The 24,495-nt window shown below is 34.1% G+C and overlaps 1 protein-coding gene across 4 annotated transcripts; it reads right to left on the bottom strand.

Moving 5' to 3' along the window:
* Positions 1 to 1,924: 1,924 nt before the first annotated feature.
* LOC115994346 (tuberculostearic acid methyltransferase UfaA1-like) lies at positions 1,925 to 24,289 on the bottom strand. Of its 4 annotated transcripts, XM_031118449.1 has the most exons (16): positions 24,185 to 24,288; positions 24,046 to 24,095; positions 23,786 to 23,938; positions 19,982 to 20,084; positions 19,685 to 19,780; positions 19,514 to 19,569; positions 19,293 to 19,416; positions 10,452 to 10,514; positions 10,291 to 10,350; positions 10,037 to 10,198; positions 9,395 to 9,468; positions 9,220 to 9,313; positions 8,953 to 9,089; positions 8,784 to 8,864; positions 3,772 to 3,877; positions 1,925 to 2,271 (listed from the first exon to the last, which is right to left on the bottom strand). In XM_031118449.1, the coding sequence occupies exons 3-16, from the start codon at positions 23,926 to 23,928 to the stop codon at positions 2,203 to 2,205; spliced, it is 1,368 nt and encodes a 455-aa protein (XP_030974309.1). In that variant the 5' UTR covers positions 23,929 to 23,938; positions 24,046 to 24,095; positions 24,185 to 24,288; the 3' UTR covers positions 1,925 to 2,202. The 4 variants fall into 4 exon arrangements, with proteins under 4 accessions (XP_030974309.1, XP_030974308.1, XP_030974310.1 ...); XM_031118448.1 differs by lacking the exon at positions 24,046 to 24,095; XM_031118450.1 differs by lacking the exons at positions 10,452 to 10,514; positions 24,046 to 24,095 and having other exon boundaries at positions 24,185 to 24,289.
* Between the last annotated feature and the right edge of the window lie 206 nt (positions 24,290 to 24,495).

The following is a 24,495-nucleotide window of genomic DNA, read 5'->3' as shown; positions in this document are numbered from 1 at the left end:
GCCGTATTCCAATAACGGTAGAAAGGTGCCTGATTTGTCCAACGGAACTTATTGATGCCCTTTTGTTCCTCTTGTGCATATTGTTGGCCAGAAAAATTGGTCATCATGTTTTTCTATCTTCTCAGTGTTGAGGGGGATGCCTGCTTTTGTGATTGGGCAGTTGGGTGAGCATTAGTTGAAATCAGGATATTCTTATATATTTTTTTGAGAATTGAAATCAGGAGATTCTGATTATAGGTATTGTCTTGTTTTGTCATATTGGCTGTTTATACAAATTGTGTGACAATGTGATAGGCACTGGATGTGGTAAATCCACCCTTTGATTGTTGTCAGTGACGGCTGGAAAGCCCACTTGTCCTGGTGGGTTTTTCTTTCTCAATGAGATATTCTCTCTAGATTTTGCAGAAAGTATATCCAAACGTAGGTTGAGTGTTATACCCTGCACTTTCATTGGTAGTGCCGAGTGGGGGAATGAATTCTTCCATCGATCTCCTGAATTTTTTTAAAAAATTAATGGCTTTTTAGTCCTCCTAAACCAATTAGAAGGATTGATTGGGGGATGAGGAATTTAAACACAGGCTTTCCTTTCTACCCGGAGGTTCATTGGAACCCTTTTTTGGAAGTGAAAGAGAATTGAGATAGTTTGCACCTATTTCTAGTAATTGGAATTTTTGAACTGAAAAGAGAGAATCTATTCCTTCAATATTTTTAAACCAATATGTTCTTGAACTCCAGTGTGGATTCTTCGTATCCCCCCCTGCTTCCCCCCATCTGTCCTGAGAACGATAATGTGGCCTATAATATTTGCATGATAGACTTTACAAACAAATTTAGGCTTTTTGGGGCCTAAACCGAAGTTGAAGGGGACGAAAATTTTTTCATTCTTCTTTCCAAATGCTCAAGTACATCTAAATCCCACTAATTATAAGATTTTGATTTTGAGTTCTTAATTTTTTTTAAATTAACATTCAATAACTCGCATAGGTATTTTAGCCCCCACAAAGCCTAAATTTACATCTCTCTTTGCATGCCATAGGAGAGAAAACTACATGACTGTTCCATTAAGAATTTTATCGGATTCAATAGGGAAAGAAAAAAAAAAAAAAAAATGAAGATAAGATGATTACTATCGTGAGCCAAGCCCAAGAAAACGTACTCATGCTCACTCGACTTGAACTGACTGCGTAATCTTATTTGTTCTTGTTTTGGTAGTTTTCATATTACTATTATTATCATTTTTTAATTTCTAGTTTGAAATTAGAGAATTTTCAATATTCCTTTTCTTAAGCCTTGAGCTCTTTTCTATGCCATGAAAATGAGCATAACCATCACCATTCAATCATTGTGTACCAAACAACAATCGCAAGCCACAAAAGTGATGTTGAAAACCTACCACAAGGGCATCGTCATTTGTGGTGTAGTTTATAAATTAATGCAATTTGTTTTGTAGGTATAATTTTTTAAAGTTATATTTTTTTTAAATAAATATAATAGGATAATGAGTGTTCTTTATCATCATGTTAAGATACTAATAAATTCCTTATTGGTGTAGGAGAGATTTGGCAAGAAGAGAATATGCTAGTTGATTAAATTAGAATCTACTAAGTCTCATTTTCTCTTAGGTACAAAATAGTCCAACCAAACTCATTTTAATCTCACCAAAATAATTCTGATGCACTTGCATTCTCTCAGGTACAAATTAGTCCAACCAAACTCATTTTAATCTCACAAAATAATTCTAATGCACTTGCATTCCCTATTTGTGCAAAGAGGAGGTTGCCAAAACCAAACCTCCTCTAATATTTGAATGCTAGATAAAGCAAAGAGTGCATCTCCTTACCTTTTTTTTTTTTTTTTTGACGCATTTTATTCTTAGAAAATGAACAAGTCAAATAAAGTAAAGAAAGATGCCATAGAATTTGAGTACAATCTTAAACCATTGTTAACTATTTGATCCATGATTAAATAAACATTCTCAAACCATTCTTAGAGTACAATTTCAAACCATTCTTAACTATTTGATCCATGATTAAATAAACACTCTCAAACCAGTTTTAGGTATTTGATCCATGATTAAACAAACATTTGAAGAAGCAATCAACGCAATTAAGTCTTCCAACGAAAGTAAATACATGAAAATGAACCAAATATAGGTTGGTCTAGCATTAATATGAAGGATTGATCTCTCCTTCGGGAACTTACTCACTCTTGATGGAAACTTTGGTATGGTTTGTTGAGTGCAGTAAAGTTGCCAGGGCGTGAGAATACAACCTACATTGTAGATAGAAGCAAAAAATTTCTGAGTTCCATTAATTACGTAGTGTGTGCTACAAAGTATGATTTCAAGATAGATGTGGCAAGCTCATGAGTCAATAATAACATCAATTTGCATCAGTGAAAGATGTGTGATTTCATGAGTGAATATTACCAATGGTAAGCATTAGTACAATTTAGCAATTGTTAACCACCTAAACTCTTAAATAAAACGATACTGAAAGATTCACAAAATTTTCTTAGAATGATTTCACTTAAAATTCAATCATGACTTATTATTATATTCAAGTTTCTTCATAATCTTAGTTAATTACAAATATGTCTTCATATAACTAAAAGTTATGAAAAAAAATCAATTATATATATTTAATAACAAATTTACATTAGATATCAGTCTTATATAACAAATTTAAACATAAAATTTGATCATTTAAAACTAAATTGAAAAAAAATTGTAGAAGTATTAAAAGTATGACAATATCTAAAAAGCTTTTCTACCCATCTTCATGGGTTTTAAAAAGTTGTATAACATCCTATCAAAAAATAGTTTATGTCTTTAGTTCTATGTTTATTTATAAAAATATTTTTATGCACATGAAATTAAGCTCAAATGGAATTGGTTTTGTGAGAGAGGAGGTTTTATTTTATTTTATTCCTCCCTCTCTCTCTAAAGTGAGGGGATGGGGGGAAGGCCACATGAAGGAGGGTTTCTTGGATGGGGTTTGGAAGAAGGGGTTATTTGTTAGAGTCTCAACCCCATAGCTCCACCTATGATTATGGTGGCAATAGTGGTGAGAGGAGTGAAGAGAATGAAAGTGGTGGTGGGAGGAGTGTGGGGGTAGGGGGAGAGAGGTGGTGGTGGCACTATATGTATGAGGGTTGGAGATGGTGGCATTGTTGGCAATGCAAAAGAGGCATGAAGGTGGTGGTGGGATAATGTGATGGGGATGAGGAAAGGTGGTGGCAACAACAATGCTGAGAGTGGAAGAGAGAGAGAGGGGGGGGGGGGGAAGAGGTGATGGATTGCGGTGTAAGGACTGCGGGGAAAGAGGAGACAGGTGTCAAGAAAATAGTTAGAAAATGATGACTTTTTTTTTTTTTTTTTTTGAATTAGGTATAGTGGCACAAACTAATTATATAATGGGGGAGATATGGCAGTGATTGTGGTGTGTAGTGGGCCAATGAAAGTGATGTGGAGGAGAGGGTGAGAGAAATGAGGAGAAGGCACATGTTGGTCTAGAAATTAGTTTAGGCATAAAGCATGAACCATTAATTACATTTTTTTTTAATTGCTGGTTGATAATGAAAATTTTTTCTATTAATTATTTTAATTTGCATAAAAAATAAAAAAAAAACTCGCAAAAAAATACTTCGATAAATGGTACTTCACGCTGAAAAAAATAGCGGTGTTAGTAATAGTTTACATGAATCTTAGCAACATTTTATGAGTTAAAATGTTGTTTTGTAGCATAATATTACGTCAGACAATAAACATACCTGATAATCTCCAAGTGTACGTGACTTAAAACCAGATGCACAATAATCAAAGTAATATTCCCATGTTCGCATGAACTTTTCATCAAATCCAAGAGCAAGGATTTTTCTGAACACAAACATTAAAGCCCCAACATCAAAATACAAACCTTGTGGTTAAGTTGATATCAAGATTAGTTTTGCAATGTAGAATAATCATAAATTTGCCATTTTGTAATGTATTATAAACCCCATTTAAAATACTATTATTACTATTTTCGTGTGTGTTCTAATAAGTATTACTATTTACTAAAAAAAAAAAAAATTTTGCCATTTAATATTTTCAATTGTCCATTCCTATAACAAACATATCCCTTTTCATCTCATCTATCCTATTGTAAAGTAACAAAAACATGTGCAAGTTCTAATCTTCATCAAATCGCCCTTCCCAAATATAACTAAAAGAATAAAATCTTGTATTGAAAATTAATTTTGAAATATGTGTTACCAAAACTTGATTATTTTTTAACATTCATAGCAAGTTTTAAGGGTATACGGCTATACATTCAGTAGACTCTATAAAGAACTAAATTACACGAGTGATCATTTTGCACTTATAAATTTTTCTTGACATTGTTTACTTTGCAAAAAGTAATTGACAATGATCTAGGATGGTTCTGTTTCTTTAGTATATAAAAAAGAGTCTAAATTCAGTAAGGATGAAGTGTAAAACTCATGTTTTACATCATCCCATAAGAGATTGCCACATTAGCTTTTCACATAAAACTCAATAGATTCTGTTACATATAATAATATCTCAATAAACTTACAATTAAGTTGGATTTTCAAATGGGTATTAGAATTGATTGAGTGTGGTTGTATCTATTATTTAATATGTAATATGGTGATGTGTCATATTGAGATTGGAGGGGTAAAACTTGGGTTTTACACCAAATCCTTATAGTATTTAATCTCTATAAAAAATTCAAAGATTTTCTCCAATAGAGAGCTAATGCAAGACAAGAGAGCATAATAACAACAATTGCTGTTGTTAACAACATTAAGGGCCCAAATCTATTATATATTTTAGCCCAAATTGATAGTATTACCATATACATGTACTACAAATCTAGGTTAATCTTATTAGTTTATGGATTGTTATATTCTTATATAATTTTAGAGTCATGTTAATGGATGCCTTTAGGGCAATTGGTAATAAACTATAATAGGAAAGTTTTGACACCACTTTTTTGGAAAATATAAAAAGCTGTCAATAACATTTATTATTTTATCATTCTTCCAATAAAATATTTCTAAAAATAGCTCATAAACCAATGCACTTAGGGCATTGGTTAACATATCCTATAGTGTTATTAGGTTCATAGTTATAGGTTAAAAAATTGTAACAAAAGTAGGTTGAGAATGAGTTTTTGAATACTATTTGATGTTCAAGACTTATACCTAGAAAAGCTCAAGACAACAAGTTTTTGGAACATAAACACTTGGTTCAACACTTGGTTTAACAATTAGTAGATTGATAGAAATAATCTCAATATTGGTGGATCGATTGAAATTGCGAATCTAGAATTCAAATGAGTCCCATTGAGTCGTCTAATCTCTTATATTTTGTGACCTAGTTGCTAAAGTATGAAAACTGATATAGGATGACCACAAACTAATCTTGCAAGCATAATTGGTAACTTAAACAAACTTGGCATAGTATTGGTTAACTTGTATCAATCGTGGTCTAAATTCTCAACAGATTTTATTGTATTACACAAAAGACAAGTCAAGAGTCTTATGGTTTAGTGATATTATCATTCTTCCATGGGAAACTTATTTTAAAATCCTGCTTCCCCAGATAACAAAAAAGGAGCAAGGGCCTAACCATATTAATTTCCTTCGTTTTCTTCTCACTCTGCCGCCTAATTGCTTCTATATCACTATCCTTTGCTTTTTTTCATAAGTTTCTGCCACATATCTTCTTCAGCTATTGTCACATGTCATCTCTAGCTTTTGTCATGTGTCTTCTCTAACATTTACCACATGCCTTCTTTTAGGCCTATCATGTGTCATCTCTAGCACTTGCCACAATGACTTATTCGTTTACCTTTTAATTAAGGACTTTTTTTTCCCTAAACCAATCGCTTTCCTACTTGATTTTTTTATGTAGATATTAAATTTTTAGTTTTTTTATTCATTCGTAATCTCCAAAAAGGCCTAAAACAATGATTATTAATCAATGAAAGCAATACTGATGATTTCAATTTCACTCACTATGCACGTGCATTTTTCTTCTACACTTGGCATTCAGCTTTCTCTCATAACACGTGTTCACCACCTTGGCTGAGTATCACAAATCACACTGATTGTTAGCTTCTTCTATTGGCTTTCTTTCTAACCATGCATCTCTCTCATCTTAGATCACGTTCCTTCACTTTATTGCAATTTTTTTTTGGGTCATGTGTCTCTACTATCTTTAGTGAAGTTTTTTAGATCACACACTTGCTTTGCAGTTCTCCAAATGAATTGCAAAAGGTGGAAATAAAACAGCATTGACAGCAGTCAAAAAGACACAAGTGAACAAGTCCCATCCATAAAGAAGATTAAGTCCACACCCACTTAATTAGTAGCCTCCATATACATAATGTGCACTGTCATTAGCAATGTCATTCCTCAATCACTATCTTCATTCTAACTTGTCATCTGGACTTCATTCAATTTGGCCATGTTCAATCCACTATGCATCTAATTTGGTTACACTTTCCTTTAAAATCTTACCTTTTTTTTATTTCTGTTTTTGTTTTTGTTTTTCTAAAATTAATTTGTCTTTTAAGTTTTCACCTTGAGTTTGAAAAGGATGTTAGAGATATTGAGGTTCAGCCTTAGTCAAACCCCAAGTCTACACTATATACTAGTTTAGATTTATTGTACTAGGATATATTTACAATACAAGTACACATAATCTTGCTTTTGATGCACGACTACAAGTACTTTAAGTATAACTTTAGGTAAGTTTAGGGTGATCTACTGTATATTCTTTTCAACAAGTTCATCATAATGTACATAGTTTAGTAGGAAGCTTTAGCCGTCAAAGGCTTTTTCCTGTGGGTTACGTCCCTAAGACTAAATCATTATAATTCCACTAGTGTGAAGGTCCTTTTAAGTGGTGTTCTTGATAATTAATAATTTAGAGACTTTGCTCTTAGGAGTAGGTCCTTTTAAGTGGTGTTCTTGATAATTAATAATTTAGAGACTTTGCTCTTAGGAGTTTCGTGAGAATTTGAAATAGGTGCAACATTATGAATTCTCTTTAGACTTAGTATAATGACAAACAAATACAGATATGTTGTCCTCCAAAAATAGCACTTGTACTTGCCCTATGAAGCCAAATTCTTACGAAAAACTCTTAGGTATATCTGGAGTATAGATAAATGGTGCTCTATTTTCTCATCTTTATGGTAGATCATATCATAAATTTAATGAGTAGATCTTACCATGAATATGAGAGGAGAGAGCACAATTTAAAAGGAGGTCGGTCCTACGCTTATGGGTTGCACGTGTTTGTAGGAGGCCTGCTTGGTATAGTGCATCATTTAAAAAAAAAAAATACATAAAAAAAAATATGAAAAAAAATCATAATTCTTTTGTGGAGTAGAATTATGGACCATGTTAGGAAGATAACATCTTACGAAGACTATAATTGATTAATATAATATATAGGGACATCATTTAATCCAAAAAATTAAGCATGTGAGTTTTGGATTAACTATGTTATTATTTATTAACTATTCACTCTTTTCGTTATTATTCAATGTGAGATTTCACTTACATGTGTATGGCAACAATTTCCCCCTCACATGTGAGTCATTGTCTCTCCATACCACAAACAAGTCTTACTAACTGTCATTTTCCTATGAGTTTTATATATATGCATGCATACAAATATATATATATATATATATATTCTTTAGTGCATTATCCCTAAGCCTCTTGCATACCAACAATGGGACCACATGTCAACCCACATACTCATCCGTGGGAACTAGTCTACGTGTGTGTTTGTATTCAGCTTCTGCGTTTTGGAGTTGCGTTTTGTTCCTTTTTTTTTTTTTTTTTGTTTTTTTTTGTTTTCACGCGTTTTGGGGGTATTGCGGTTACTGTTCATTGAACAGTAACCGCAAATGTTGACTTTCTCAGTGAACAGTGCATATATGCATTGTTCACGGACCCACAAATTTCATTTTTTATCAATTTTTTCATTAAAAATGGGTCCCACAGCACTATTCACACATTTAAAAATTATTTTGCTACAGTGTTTTCAGTTTCAGCAAAATAAGTTCTATCCAAACACACCCTACATGTCCATATCCATAGGAACCTAATGCCACACTGTGATCTAGTACCATTAACAATACTCATTTATTGGGCCTTTTTCCAAGGCTTTATGGGTTGCCTTGTACAATATCATACACTTGTGATGCACCTTGATCCAATTGCAAAAGGGAGATGTTGCCAACTTGCTACACACATGGGCTCTGATCCATTTGATGGAGAGATTACAATTGAGTATTTAATATAATATATAAAGACACTACTTTAACTAAAAAATGCAAATGTATGAGTTTGGGTTTAACCATGTATTAACTGCTCACTTTTTTCGTTATTATTCAATTAATATTGTATTATTATTCAATTAATATTGTAGAACTTCACTCCATAAGATACCACCAGAACGAGCTGGCATTTTGCCATCTTCAACTACTACATCAAATAAGTACAGTTCATGCATACAGGTGTATTCATTGGGACTTTTGGTTTATAGGAAAATTTTTTATGCATGTTTGATTTACAAAATCTGGACAAGATTATATTATTTTCTTTTTTGATAATCAACAAGAATTCTATTATTTTCTAAGAATTTATGTTTGTTTAACTAATTATGCACTACATTCCAAACTATGAGAACTTATGGTGAAGAAATTATTCTAGTATCAGGATGCGAAGCAAGGGAATAATATGATTATTTTTCTTACCTTCGGTTGTCCATAAAATTTTTTCTCCAATATCTGAGTGTTTGGTAGTAATGAATCCCTATGTTCTCCGCGTGCTCCACGCTGCACTTACAAAATTTTGAATTAATTTTCTAGAGAAATAAATATTAAAAAAAAAAAAAACCAGTAAAACCAAACAATGAATTAATACCAGAATCTGGATGCATTAGCCATGGCTGATATTACACTGTTTAACGAAGGTAGGCATCCACCAGGAAATATATATTCCTTCATAAAATCTGCACTTCGCCTGTGCTGGTCGTAACGTTGGTCTGGGATTGATATGAACTAAGAAGAAACAATCACAAACAAGCTTTAATGGTTAGCAGTATGTTTAAATTTAACCCATCAAAGAGTTATAGAACCAAGACATTGTAATAAAACTGGGAAAGAGATAGGACACCATTTGTGTAATTACCTGCAGAACAAAAAGCCCATCTTCTGCTAATAATGAGTCACAGCAACGAAAAAACTCTTCCATATATTCATGGCCAACATGTTCAATCATCTCACTGAAAAATGCTATCAAAGATCATGTTATTTTTGGAATCATTTAGGTAAGATTTAAAATTTGGTGGCATAAAGAAACTCGCCAGGATATAATTCTGTCATATTTGTAGGTATTGGGCAATTGGCGGTAGTCACAGAGAAGAAGCTTAATGCGGTCCTGCAAGCAAAGTTGATTAAAGTTACTAATTTTAAAGTGAATTTTTAATGTTATTCTTGGATAATTGGATAGTTGGGGAGGGGGAAGAGATCTAAATGGAGATTTTCTATATATCTAACTATCTAATTGGATAATTGAGCTATGTTCAACTAGCAAAAGAGATCTATAAATTCTTTGCTATGTACTTTTTACATGTTACCTAGATAAAACTATGAATATGATTCTCTTCCTTTGCCTCAAAATGCAGAGGGCCCATGATTTAGTTTTAGTTTTCATGATTTTAAGAGTGTATATCAGTATATGCGGTGCCACATTATTAAAATTTAATTACACCAAATATAAAGAATGATGACTCATTTTAAATAATCTGGTATTATATTTACCTTTACCAAAAAATGGATCAATTTTAAAGCAAATGAAAATGATCATTCTCCATATAACAAAGGTAAAGGGATGCAAAGATACGATATACAATTGGGAATATTAATTTTACCTTCAAATATGTCCCACATATATTGATATTAATGATGTATGATTTTAAGGTAAATGTCATTCATCAAATTAGTACCTGAAGGCCAGCATCTTTCACTTTCTGTTCCGCAAGTTTTAGTTGCTCTTTAGACAAAGTGATGCCAGTATATTTGCATCCAGTTTGATTGACAACTTCAATAGCAAAGCTTCCCCAGCCACACCCAATATCAAGAATTTCATGCTTCTCATCAATTCTTGCCTAAATTAATTGAAAGAAAAGAAAAAGAAAAAGATTAGTTTAGGGTGTGTTAAACTTTAAAATTTTGACATAATTCAATAGAAAAGTCACACCTTTTCAATCAAAGAAGACATTTTTCTAAGCTGCGCAACCTTCAAGTCCTCATCCTCCCTCTAAGAAATATTGTCATAAAGGTGAAGTTAAATCTAAGCTTAAAAAGGAAGAAGTTGATGCATTCTTTAACATTAAATCATCAGAAGGTTTTGATCCTGACCTTAAATAAGCCGGTGGAGTATGTCATTGTTTCGTCCAAGTACAGAGCGAAAAGCTCATTACTCTATAAACACACCAAAACGAATTTTAAGCTTATGCTAGCTTGATATCAATTATATCACTAATCAGGTTTGAATGCATGAACTCTAAAACATATAATAGTCTCAAAGTGAACACAGTTTAACTCGTTACCATGACCAGCTACACAGACTGATCACGTACTATTATACTTTTATGCAGATTGAACATGGTATCCCACAATATTCCGATAAAGTCCAAATTGGTTTAGCGAGAACCGCAATCCAATTGGCATCTTTCTATGAACTTTGGTCGGTTTATATAGGATGTAAACAGCAAAAAAAAAAAAAAAAAAAAAAAAAAAAAATTTTATTGATGAGTAGCAATATCTCCAATTTGTTACTTGTTAGGATTTGAGTCTGTAGTGTTGGTGAACCATGACAAAAAGTAAGTCTTATTGAGTTAGAATGATGTACTTTCAAGTCCAAGACAAAAAATTTAGGATGAAAATAGTGAGATGCAATCTGGTTCTCTCGATTGCTATTCAATTGATATCAAGTTGCAAATTAGCAAAAATTAGCAAACGTAAAAAGTCCATAACTTGTCCATTTGAAGCTCAAATCGCGATCTATTTTATTGCAGTATTTAAAGGACATTATAAGCTAACACTAGGAGGGGTTTTTAGAGAGAGAACAGTGCTTCTTGTGCCTCCTATTTTAGATCTAGGGTTTTTGTACCCAAAGCTCTATCAAATCTTCTATTGGTGTTATTCTTTGAAGAAACTCAAGATTTGGTGTTGTAGAAGTTGCAACCATAACAAGATCATACATAGTTGATGATTTAAACCTGTGAGTGAGATCTCAAAATTACAAACATGGGTGTTTGTGTTCAGCAAATTTAGATAGAAGAGTCCGTGGATTCGGGGCTGCACGTGGTCGTGTGAGTAAGTATTATAAGAGGTAGCTTTAGATTTAGGGTTTAAATCTATTGTAAAACTTCCATTCTATCATAGTGAATTTGTTGCCTTGAGGAAAGTTTAGGTTAAATTCTCCTTAGGTTTTTTACCTTGAAACTAGTAGGTTTTATTGATTTTCCTAAGTCATCATATTGTTGTCTTCTTTACTTTTTTGCACTCAGTGATGATTTTTTGTATTTAACCTAGTTATGAATAATAAACCTAAGTACCAACTTGGATAATTAATTAGGTTAAACAATTTGAGTGTTTAGTGGTCTAAACAAAACAATCTTTATTGACAAACTGTAATATGATTTAACAATAGGCTTCCCTTTTGTTAAATTAAAGGAAAAAAAAAAAAAAGATTCCCTTATGGGATTGTGGGGCAGCAATAGTTGTTGGAAGATGAGTGCAAACATCCGTAATTGAAAAAAAAAATGCCCCCTCCAAAAAAATGGTCCACGTAATTCTTTTTATAAGATGTAAAAAATATTAAAAAATGTAGTGGAGTTTACATGTCCACAATTTTGGTAATAAAGATTTCAGGTTTGTTACAATAAAATTAGATTTCGAATGATTGAAAACAAAAGCTAACACACAAAGAAAAAAAATGCTGAATGTAGTCTAGTTTTTCAAAAGATAAGTCCTTAAACTTTGAGAAATGTCTATTACTATGCTTTTAACCAAAATGGTAAAGATAAAAATAAAAGTTTATATATTTTAAACTTTTTTATATTATAATTCAATTGTTATAATAAGTGAGGGATTGGAGTTTTAAATTTTGATTCTCTTCGTAAAAGTGACCAAATAATGCCATTCAATTACAATTTTTTTTTTTTTTTACAATATTTATTGCTATTCGTATATATATGTGTGTAAAATTCATTTCTAAAGACTTGAATTTTGGCTCTTACCCCCACATCTCACAAATAGTTATACTTGTGGAGTGATCATTGCATAAAGGATGTGCGGTGGTTAAACCTATTAGTTATAATGGACATTGTTGATATGACCTTTTTATTTTATTTTTATTTTTTAAATGAATGTATTTTGTTTTTGGTACAAAGAATTAATGTAATGAAAAGTCGACTGCATGTGAATAAATAAAACTTTGGTCTTGTATATTAAGAAAAATATATGTACCAAAAAATAAATAAGAAAAATTATTGATGTGGGGCCCAAATGATTTATGGGCCAGGCCCATCTACCCGGGGAGAATCCGAAGGCCCAAGCCGAGGAGGGCTACGGCCCAAGCTCGACGAAATAGCCTATGGATACCGCCGAGGACAGCTCAGTCCTCGGTAGACCCAAAGTCCCCCCTGAAAGAAGGATAAAAACGGTATAGGACTGAAACTAGGAAGAAAGATCTAAAATATCCAGGGAAAGCTGCCCTTACTGCCATTCAATGCTCTGAACCTGACAAAGCCGCATTCTTTGGCTTTTACAACCACCCCCAACGACTTTGAATATGGGCTGATGGGACAAGTATCAATCTTGGAAAGGTTGACCCTATACGTGGACGAAGGACAATGAACGCAGGCGAATATAAAAGGAAAAAACAAGTAACCTAGGAGGGGGGTTGGGAAAAGTGGCCAAAAACCAGAGCCTCCCAGCCCACCTCCAGGAGAAAGACTCCAGGGGTGAAGGAAAACTTAAACTTGTACGAACACCGCGAAAAACCCACCGCCTATCAACCAGGGCCTAGCCTTCCAAACCCACGCTCTACAAATGATATTGTTAGGGGTCTTTTTACGTGCGAACCCGACACTGTTACGGTCCGCCACGAATCGCGTCCTTACAATTGAGATAACTAAATGAATTGACATTAGAAAGTAAAATAAATAAATCAAAAGTTGTATTTAAATGATGTTTTACATGAAATTTAAATTTAAATTTAACCATACTTTTTTTTTTGGTTATAGTTTATATTATATATTCAATTAGTTTTTATCATAAATATTTTTTTTTTCTCTTGCCCTCTAAAACTATCATCCTAATTCTAGGGGGGGGGGGTGGGGGGGGGTTTACATGATATTTAAATTTAAATTTAACTATACTTTTTTTTTTCGTTATGGTTTATATTAATTAATATATATTCAATTGATTCTCAAAAAAATATATATTCAATTAGTTTTTATCATAAATATTTTTTTTTCTCTTGCCCTCTAAAACTGTCATCCTAATTTTTTGGGGGGGGGGGGAGGGGATGGGGGGTTAGATCATAAATGGGTTGGGTGTGTAATTACCCATTTATGACCCATTTATATATAAATTAATTATCTATTACCAACCAAACCCATTTAGTTAGTAACCCACCCATTTAACCCAATATGACCCAAATACATTTAAAACTACTTGAATACCCTATTGACCTCCAAAATTACCAAAATACCCTTAATACCTAAAATGACCTAAATGCCCTTACACTTCCAAAATTACCAATATACCCTTGGACATAAAAAATTATTCCCAAAATCTCTAAAATGAGCATAATATTGCCAAAATCTAAAAAATGAGCAAAATACCCATGAAACCTCTAAAATGACCAAAATACCCCCAATATCTCTAAAATCACCAAATATGCTAAAAACCCACTAAAATCACCAAAATACCTCCAAAATCTCTAAAATTAGCAAAATAGCCCCCAAAACCTAAAAATGACCAAAATACCTCCAAACGTAAAAAATGACCGAAATACTCCTTAAACCTAATGATGAGAATGCAAAATGTCATATTTTTCTCCCTTAATGTTTAGTCTTTTATATTTATTTGGTGCTTAAATGTACTCATTATTCTTATACTTTGATTTAGGATGCAAATGGAGGCATTAATTAGTGAGTTTATCCATTAAAACCCATATAATTAAATAACCTAATGAGTCTTTATCCATTTAACCCAAATATTCAAATGGGTTGAGTTAAGATTTATCCAAATAAGATGGGTAATAGGTTGGTTCAAGAATATGGATAAAAATTGCCACCCCTAATTCCTAACTTTGTGTGACATGTGTTTACGCATTTTTTCAGAATCCTTCTTCATTCACAATTTCTTTCTCTGAGAATTTAAAAACAGTACTTCATACTTTCGCAGGCTCAAATTGCCTTATGTGACATTCTTAACAGTGCGTGCATGATGATACACACAAGTGTACACATTTGCATGTTTTCTGTTAACGTATATTATGTTATGGGCTTTAGGCCTAACTAGGTTACTTGTATAGCACACTTGTACTTGTACTACACTTTACTTGTACCGCACACATAGGTCTCCTATATTAAGACACTGATGTATATTCTTTGATTTATGAAATACAATACAATCATTCAGTATTTCTAACATGGTATCAGAGCCATTGCTCTAACCTTCTTGTGTCTTGCAGTCCTGTCTTTGTTGGTGTTTTCCGCTGCCTCAACTTCTTCGGTCAGTAAATCTTTTTTTTGTGCCCTCAGAGGTGCCAAGGTTGAATCTTCACCGTCAGAAGCTCGATCACCGCCACCAAGATCACTGCCTCCGTCAGGTCTTCCACATCAGACCTCCGATTAAGACATAAGAAATATCAACGTGTAGATTTTCAACCGATCCACACATAGCTGCCGGAATCATCATCATTTGACCTCTCATGCGCCGCCACGCGCCGGTCAAAGATTCGGCCACTTTTCCACGCGCCATCTGTGTTGCTCCGATCATTTCACCGCCGCAGTCATCGGATTCGTCTTGCTCCGATCTACATCACCGGCGAAGAATCGGCATCATCAGGCGTTCCACGCGCCGACAGAAGTTTCGGCGAAGATTGGACCACGCGCTCATGTGCCGCTGGGTCATCTGTTGACGTCATTGCTGACGTCATCTCTGCCACGTCATCATCTACGTCAGCCTTAGCTGACGTCATCCGATAACATCATCTTGCTGACGTCATCACTGGAGTTGACCTTTGACCGTTGACCGTTGACTTTTCTGCAAAGTTGACTTTTTGCAGTACAGGTGCTCCTTACCCAGTTTTTCGCGTAGATTTCATTTTTACAGTCTATTTTTGCATATTTTGCTTCAAAATGAAGAATAAGGACAAGTCTTCTTCTTTTTGCAACAATCGTCGCCGACAATCTAACAAACGTTTTTGCAATTTTTGCAAACGTTTTGGCCATAATATTGAGACTTGCTATCAACGCAATAAATCAGCTGTTTCCATTTCTGCTGCTACTGTTGCTAACACTGAGAGTGTCCAACCTATGGCTCCCGTCTCTGCAAAGTCTCAGTCTTCTATATCCACTTTCACCATTTCCAGAGATGACCTTATAAATATCATCGCCAATGTCATTTGTATGGTTGGTAATGCATCTTATTCCTCTTCTCTCTCAGCTTTATCTGGTATGTCTCCTACTTCTTGGCTTATGGATTCTGCTTGTTGCAATCACATGATACCTCACTCGTCCTTATTTTCTGACTTTAAACCTGCATCGCACCCTCTTAATATTCGCATAGCAAATGGTTCTACAATATCTGGTCATAATATAGGTTCCGTTGCGACCTCCAATCTCTCGGTTCCTGGAGTCTTTACTGTTCCTGACCTTTCTTATAATTTATTTTCTGTTGGACAATTAGCTGAGTTGGGTTATCGCATTATCTTTGATTATTCTGGGTGTATTGTGCAGGATCCGAGGACGAGACGGGAGCTTGGGACTGGTCCTAGAGTTGGGCGTATGTTTCCCGTGGATAACCTTCGTCTTCCACTTGTTGCTCCTGTTTCTGTTGCTGCATCTACTACAACTTCTTCAATTCCTTCCCTTGCACTTTGGCATGCTCGACTTAGTCATGCATCTTCCTCTCGGGTACAACAATTAGCTTCTAGAGGTTTGTTAGGTTCAGTGTCTACAAAAAATTTTGATTGTGTTTCGTGCCAATTAGGAAAACAACCAGTTTTGCCTTTCAATACTAGTGAATCAATATCCACTGATATCTTTGACCTTATTCATTCTGATGTTTGGGGCCCTTCTTCTATCTCTAGTATTTGTGGGTCTCGATATTTTGTTGTCTTTATTGATAATTACTCTCGTTATAGCTGGATTTTTAATATGAAATATTGTTCTGAATTATTGCAAGTATATTCTAATTTTGCAAAAATGGTTGAAACTCAGTTTTCCAAACGCATCAAAATTTTTCGATCTGATAATGCTCTTGAATATACTCAATATGCTTTCCAAGCTGTTTTGCATTCCTATGGCACTGTTCATCAACTAACTTGTCCAGGTACCTCTCAACAAAATGGTAGAGCCGAACGGAAATTTCGTCATATTATTGACACTGTTCGTGCTCTCCTTCTCTCTGCCAAAGTTCTTCCTCCTTTTTGGGGCGAAACTGCTCTTCATGCTATTAATCGCATTCCGAGTCCGGTTATCCAAAATCAAACTCCATATGAGTGCCTTTTTGGGTCATCTCCAGACTATCACCACCTTCGCTCATTTGGTTCTGCTTGTTTCGTTCTTCTTCAGCCACATGAGCATAACAAACTTGAGCCTCGGTCAAGGTTTTGTTGTTTTCTTGGCTATGGCGAAACTCAAAAGGGGTATCGGTGTTATGACCCTGTCTCTCATCGTCTTCGTGTTTCCCGCAATGTTGTCTTTTAGGAACATCGCCTCTTTGTCGAGCTCTCTCACTTTCGTGCCTCCCTATCTTCCTCCTCTGTTTTAGATATTTTTCCAGATGAGGCACATATTCCTTCTGTAGCTGCTCCTGATCCTCCTGTATTTGCTCCTGATTCTCTTGTAGACTTCTCTGTCCAACCACCAGATATCACTAATCCCTTTCCTAGTTCACCCTTTAATGAACAGGTGGAAGATGAACAGGTTGAAGACGAGCTACCCAACCCCAACCTTGAGCTTGGGTCCCCTGCTCCTGCTCCGCCTGAAGATCTTGCACAAGACATTTCACCTCGTCACTCAACTCGAGTAAGATCTATTCCTGCACATTTACTTGACTATCATTGTTACACTGCTCTTGCTACACTACATGAGCCTCACACCTATCGTGAGGCTTCCACTGACCCTTTATGGCAGATTGCAATGAAAGAGAAACTTGATGCATTATCTAAAAACCATACTTGGGATTTGGTGACACTCCCTCCTGGGAAATCTGTGGTTGGTTGTAAGTGGATCTACAAGATTAAGACTCGCTTTGATAGGTCCATTGAGCGCTACAAAACTCGTCTTGTTGCAAAAGGTTTTACACAGGAGTATGGGATTGATTATGAAGAGACCTTTGCTCTGGTTGCTCGTATCTCATCTGTTCGTGCCCTCTTAGCTGTTGTTGCTGCCCGGAAATGGGATCTTTTTCAGATGGATGTCAAAAATGCATTCCTTAATGGGGATTTAAATAAAGAAGTTTATATGCAACCTCTTCCTGGTCTCTCTGTTGACTCAAACAAGGTTTGTTACCTTCGACATGCACTTTATGGCCTTAAACAAGCTCCACGAGCTTGGTTTTCTAAATTCAGCTCTACCATCTCTCATTTGGGTTACATGGCCAGTCATTATGATTCTACCTTATTTCTTCGTCGCACTGACAAAGACACTATTTTACTTCTCCTGTATGTGGATGATATGATCATAACTGGTGATGACCTCAGTGGTATTCAAGAACTCAAGGATTTTCTCAGTCAGTAATTTGAGATGAAAGATCTTGGACATCTCAGCTACTTCTTGGGTCTTGAAATCACTCATTCTACAAATGGACTTTATCTTATTCAAGCTAAGCATGCTTCTGAACTCTTGTCTCGAGTTGGACTCATTGATAGCAAGACTGTTGACACTCTAGTTGAGCTTAATGCGCATCTAACTCCCTCAGGGGGGAAACCATTGTCTAATCCCTCTCTTTACAGACAATTGGTTGGCAGCCTAGTTTATCTCACAGTTACTCGTCCAGACATCTCCTATGCTGTTCATCAGGTGAGCCAGTATCTGTCTGCTCCACGATCAACTCACTATGCTGCTGTTCTGTGCATTCTTCGATACCTGAAGGGAACCCTCTTCCATGGCCTTTTCTACTCAGCTCAGTCTCCTCTTGTACTCTGTGCATTCTCTGATGCTGATTGGGCAGGAGATCCCACTGATCGCAGGTCCATTACAGGTTATTGCTTTCTCCTTGGTTCTTCTTTGATTTCTTGGTGAAGTAAGAAACAAACCTTTATGGCCCGCTCTAGTACTGAAGCAGAATATCGTGCCCTTGCTGATACCACATCTGAGCTCCTTTGGCTACGATGGCTTCTTAAGGATTTAGGTGTGTCCACATCCTCTACTACTCCCCTTTATTGTGACAATCAGAGTGCCATTCATATTGCTCACAATGATGTCTTCCATGAACGGACTAAACACATCGAGATTGATTGTCATTTTATCCGTTATCATCTTGTCCATGGTGCTCTTAAGCTTTTCTCTGTCTCCTCCAAAGATCAACTTGCAGATATCTTCACCAAGTCACTTCCTAAGGGACACACTCGTGATTTGGTTGACAACCTCAAGCTGGTCTCACATCCACCTTGAGTTTGAGGGGGGCTGTTAACGTATATTATGTTATGGGCTTTAGGCCCAATTAGGTTACTTGTATAGCACACTTGTACTTGTACTACACTTTACTTGTACCGCACACATAGGTCTCCTATATTAAGGCACTGATGTATATTCTTTGATTTATGAAATACAATACAATCATTCAGTATTTCTAACATTTTCAACCTGTGTTTATGTAAACTTTGTTTTGCCCAAATACATGTTCAAACGTATAATCACTTGCTACAGTTTCCTTCTAGTTCTAGACTTATCGAAAGACCTCAAAAAATAAAAAAAATTAAGAAATATTTTAGAGGCCAGAGTCTTATACCAGCTCATAATGACGAGAGATGTTCCTGCGAGCTTGTGTTAGACTATTTTGCCTTAAAAGATGTTTGAAACAATAGCTTGCAGATCCTATAGCAGCTGTGAATATCAATGGTGTCCACCAACCCCTAAAGCCAGGAAAAAAAAGTTTAGCAATGGAGGAGATAATTAATCATAATTTGATTATCTAAGCTTCTAGCAAAGTCTAGCAGTTGCAATATATACCTTCTCTTATCCAATTTTGAGATAGAGGACTTTGAATCTCTGCTGGCAATAAGAAGCTGCAAAACATTCAACAATGGCAAATTTTAAGGAACTAAAGACCAGAATCCTTTGTAGGAATTAGGGTAAGAGGGCTTTCGTTTTGGAATTAATTTAGACTCAAATCAATCTTACCAGAAACAAGTTTAGAAGACCTTCATTTTCATCGGCGAAAGAAATATCTCCATCAATATATGCATCTGCAAGGCCTAAATCAGCCCGAGTCATGATCTGATCAAAACAAACTAAAACTCATCAATGGTGGTGAAAAAATTCTGCAGTATGATTAATATAATACTATTTTGAATTTAAATGCCAATATAATGTGCAACCTATCATTTAAATTTGAAAAATTTTGCTGCTAATTTCAACAATAGTATGTTGCAATTGATTTGTGTAAAAATGATTCCAACACAGATTAAGAGTACGTACCTTCCAGTAAAACTGTGGATTATGAACTTTAAGAACTACTTTCAGAGAACATTTTGTCTTGTCTCCTTCAAAGGTCAAGACTGTGCCATCTTCCTCCAATAAACTGCAATACCACAAGGCACAGATTATCCATCTTCTAGATACAATTTGATTATAGTTTGTGTTAGTGGGTGAAATTTAGGGGACAGTATGGAACCATATATTTAGGACTTTAACTGCAACCGAACAATGATGGACCCTTCCGACTGAACAAGGTGGACCAAACCGATAACCTTCTTAAGAAGACCTTAGACCAGACAAAACGACTTGAAGTGGGGATGGCTATAAGGAGGCTAATATGGTTAAGTTAGAAAACTAGCCAAAAAAAAAGAAGAAGAAGAAGAAGAAGAAGAAGAAGAAGAAGAAACAAAAATGATTGCATAGAACTTGCCTGCCTTACATTTTTAATTTTTAATTGTTGGCTATGTGAAGGGTTATTTACAGCATTTACATTTAAAAAAAAAAAATTACATCACCAAAAAATCACTATCTATTTTATGTATCTACTTGAACAATCCACCCTACATCTTGTTCTCTATTTTACAATACACGATTTTAAAATTAGGGAAAAAATTAGCCTTAGGCCAAGGGAAACTTTTGGTCAAAAAATTCATATGGCCCCCTCCAAATTGAAACTAAAAAAAAAAAAATTTAAAATAGTTATTCAACCAAAAAACTCAAAAATTAATAACCCATATTTGTGGTTGGGCCCCTTTCAAACAACTTCACTTTTTACTAACAAAACAAAAACAAATCTCTTAAAAAAATCTTTGATAAAAAAATACATTGACAGTTTAGTGGTTTGTCGATTTAAGATCCAATATTATAAGTTTGGGACTTTGAAATTTGGGTGCTATTCTATTGGTTATTTCCACCTAGTGGGCTTTTTTTTTTTTTCCTCATCTGTAAAAAGACTTTACAGTTGAGCATGATGGCCAATTAGATATTTTTTATATTGCTGTAAATTCTAAATTACAACAATTAAATTATTAGTTTAGTGAATATATATTAGAGTTACTTATTCTTAGTTATGTTCTAATCCTTAAGAGTCAAGAGAAATCTTTTTAAAATCGATGATGTTTTTGTTTATTAGTAAACAAGTTTTAGCTGTATAATTCATAAATCATGAAAAACTACAATTGAAAAGAGAATTTCACCATTCTGAGTATGATGTAGTTCAACATGTGGACTTCAATTTTTTTTTAAATGTTTTTTAATTGTGTATTGGTTAGTAAGGCTTAGAAAATTATGGTAAACTATTAATTAATATGTTTATTAAGGGGTTGTATAATTGTACTTATATATATACATATATATATATATATATATATATAAATATATATACATATATATATATATATTTATATATATATTTAGAGAATTTTAATTTATGGCGTCCGCTTTTGATGATAATTTTTCATCATCAGACCAAGACATCAATCAGTTTTCAGTGTAGACAGGAATCGAACCTCAGATCTCTTATTCAGAGACTTTACCAGTTGTACTTATACTTAGTTTTCCAATTTCCACTACAATTATAGAATGGTTATTTTTAATCATGAATATATCAAAATTAGGTTTCACAACAAAATGGAAGATGATATTTTAATGGACTCTTTAATTTGCTCATTAAAAAGATATGATTTTATTAAAACTAAGAAATTTTGTTAAGAATATTTTATTTTGTTTATATTTTGTTAATAAAAAATAAGTACATTTCTTATTTTTGAATGATAAAAAAATTATTCATGTTTTGGCACCCAAAATAAAATCCTAGCTTCATCCCTGATTAAAAATATACAATATTATATACTTTTTGCAAATGTGTAAAACAATGTACACATTAGTTTAATCTACAATGTAAAATTGATAATTATCGTAATTAACAATAAGACATTTATTATAATTATGTTTGTATATAGAATTTATCTATTCTATCATGCAGAGATAATTTTACTAGAGAATGTAAATATAAGAGGTTTTATGAATAGTATTTATGATAAAAAGAATCTGTACAGTAAACTTTAAAGTGGTGCACAATATTATAAAGTCAACAAAAATCAAAATTTTAGGTTTTGAATAATGCTATAGATACAATAAACTTTCACAACATTTTCTCACCTTGTTTAAGTTTTAGATTGTGATTAATTGGTACAACATTATTTTCATTTGGACCAACATTGATGTCACTTTTGTTATATATCAATGACAACTTGAAAAATTGTTGTGAAATTTGGTATGTCTTAAGTTTTATTGTTTGGTTATATATATATATATATATATATATATTATAGACTTTGTCGTGGTAGCAGACTTAAATTTGGGCTTTCCATGGGTTAGATCAACTCGAGTTTGTGCACAACCCACATCCGGCCAAATTTGATTGGGTGAAGGAAAACTCAACTCGCCATCAACTAAAGAGGAGAGGTAGACATGGATCTTCATGGGTGGTGGGCAATTTAGGCGAAATCGGTAATAGTGGCAATGAAGTTGAAAAGAGACCGAAAGAACTGAAGATTGGTTGGATCTCATTAGATCTTATCAAGATCTCACTGGATCCAACAGGATCTTCTCGGATCTGGTCAATAATTCACCATTTTTGGTTGGGATCTTGTCGGATCTGGTTAGATCTCAACCGATTTGAGAGAGAGAGAGAGAGAGAGAGAGAGAGGTGGGTTAGGTTCATGGGTTAGGTTCATTGAATTTTGAGAGGGGGGGGGGGGAGAGACTTGACACTCAACCCTCCAGAATTGGATTTTGGAGGGGAAAGCCTGCCTTTGATCATCTTAGTCACTAGATCAATTTGTTTTTAATTTGGGTCTGGTCGGATTTTCCAAGTGGTTTGGGGTGACCGGATCTATGGACAACTATACTTGAAATACTTGGTGTAGGTACTAGTGGTGGGAATTAAAAGTAATATGAATTATATTTTGTTAGATGAAAATTTAAAAACCATATGTTAAATATAAATTATAATGATCATATGAATACAAATTTTTTGTCCAATTTTTTGTATTTCACTTTATATTTCATAAATTACAACTTGTCATGTATAATTTTCCTTTTAAAATAACTAAGATTTAAAATGGGAAAAAAATTCAAACAAATGACGTTGTGATTAATTAGTGGAGTATAAAGTAAAACAAAAAAAAAGGGATAAAGAATTTGTATTATGATCATATATCTAAAGTTAGGAGTTCAAAAGTGGGTATGGTATTGGTATCAGTATCTTTTGCACAAAGAATAACATTATCCATTGTATTTCATTTTAGATTTTTATGGGTAACCTTAGACTACCGCCCCATGGTTACCAAAATCCCCTGCATGCTTACATAATCAAGTTACCATAACTTAAACCAAAAGCCTAAAGGTTCCGAATAAATTAATCTTCGACGGCTGTTCTTTTAGAAATACAATAAAATATTACAATATTCTATAACAAGATGAAGTGTAAATCTGCCGTAGGTAAATATATATATATATATATATATATATATATATATATATACTGTATCCTCTACACCTCAAAACATAAATTAAGATATTGTAAAAATAACGTGAAATTTTGTTGTGTTCCTAAACTCTTTTTATTTGAAACCACCAAAATAGCTGTTGCATGGCGATAAATTCCAGAATCGAGGTTGTTGCTACCCCTCTCTCTCTCTCTCTCTCTCTCTCTCTCTCTCTCTATATATATATATATATATAGGAAGCAACAACCTGCAGAATCATATAAAGAGAATGTCTAGTTACAAGTAAACTCACGTTAAACATCCAGCAGATATGTAACGTCCAAGGAACGTAGTGACAAAAAGGCGTGCCCCGGCTTCTATGAGAGATGGTTCCATGTGTTTTGGCTTGCTTAGAAGAGCATTTTTTTTTCCAACCAAACTATTTGCAGCAGCCATGCTCGCCAGCCTACAAACAAGTATATCCAGTAAGATGCTTCAAACTAAAGATTTTCATGAAACAAATGCATAGTTATAGACCTTTAAAAAGGAGAAAAAAAAAAGTAATAGATTGACCACAAATTTCCTCAAAGATGTGCCTTAGTTCTACAAAGAGGAAAAACAATCTGATGAAATAACAGGGTAATTAGAAATTTCTCGAGTGATGTAAGAGGAAAAGAAAATTAGAGAGTGCTTAATAGAAATCTGTGCATGCCTTGACTATGCTTCACTGTAGAGGGTGGTACGTTGATCCTATCTCTGCTGTATTGGGTCTAATAATATCTGATAGAGTGTAAATGTGCATGTGCTCTATATATTGTTTATTGGTTAGGGTAAATCGGACTGCTGTGTGAATATTGTTGGGCTTTAAAGCCTTCTGTATCGTTTGGTGTGCCTGCTAAAGAAAGACTTTGTGTCAGCATTAAATGGGTAAATGACAGGAAAGTAGCTGTGGCCATTTATAATGCAGTAGGGGACGTATTGTGTTATCTTAATGGTAGAGACTAACTGGCCAGCTGGGTAAAA

Source organism: Quercus lobata, chromosome 6, assembly GCF_001633185.2.
Source record: "Quercus lobata isolate SW786 chromosome 6, ValleyOak3.0 Primary Assembly, whole genome shotgun sequence".
NCBI lineage: Eukaryota > Viridiplantae > Streptophyta > Magnoliopsida > Fagales > Fagaceae > Quercus > Quercus lobata.
The sequence above is the reverse complement of the archived record's forward strand: the minus strand, read 5'-3'. Positions and strand labels throughout refer to the sequence as shown.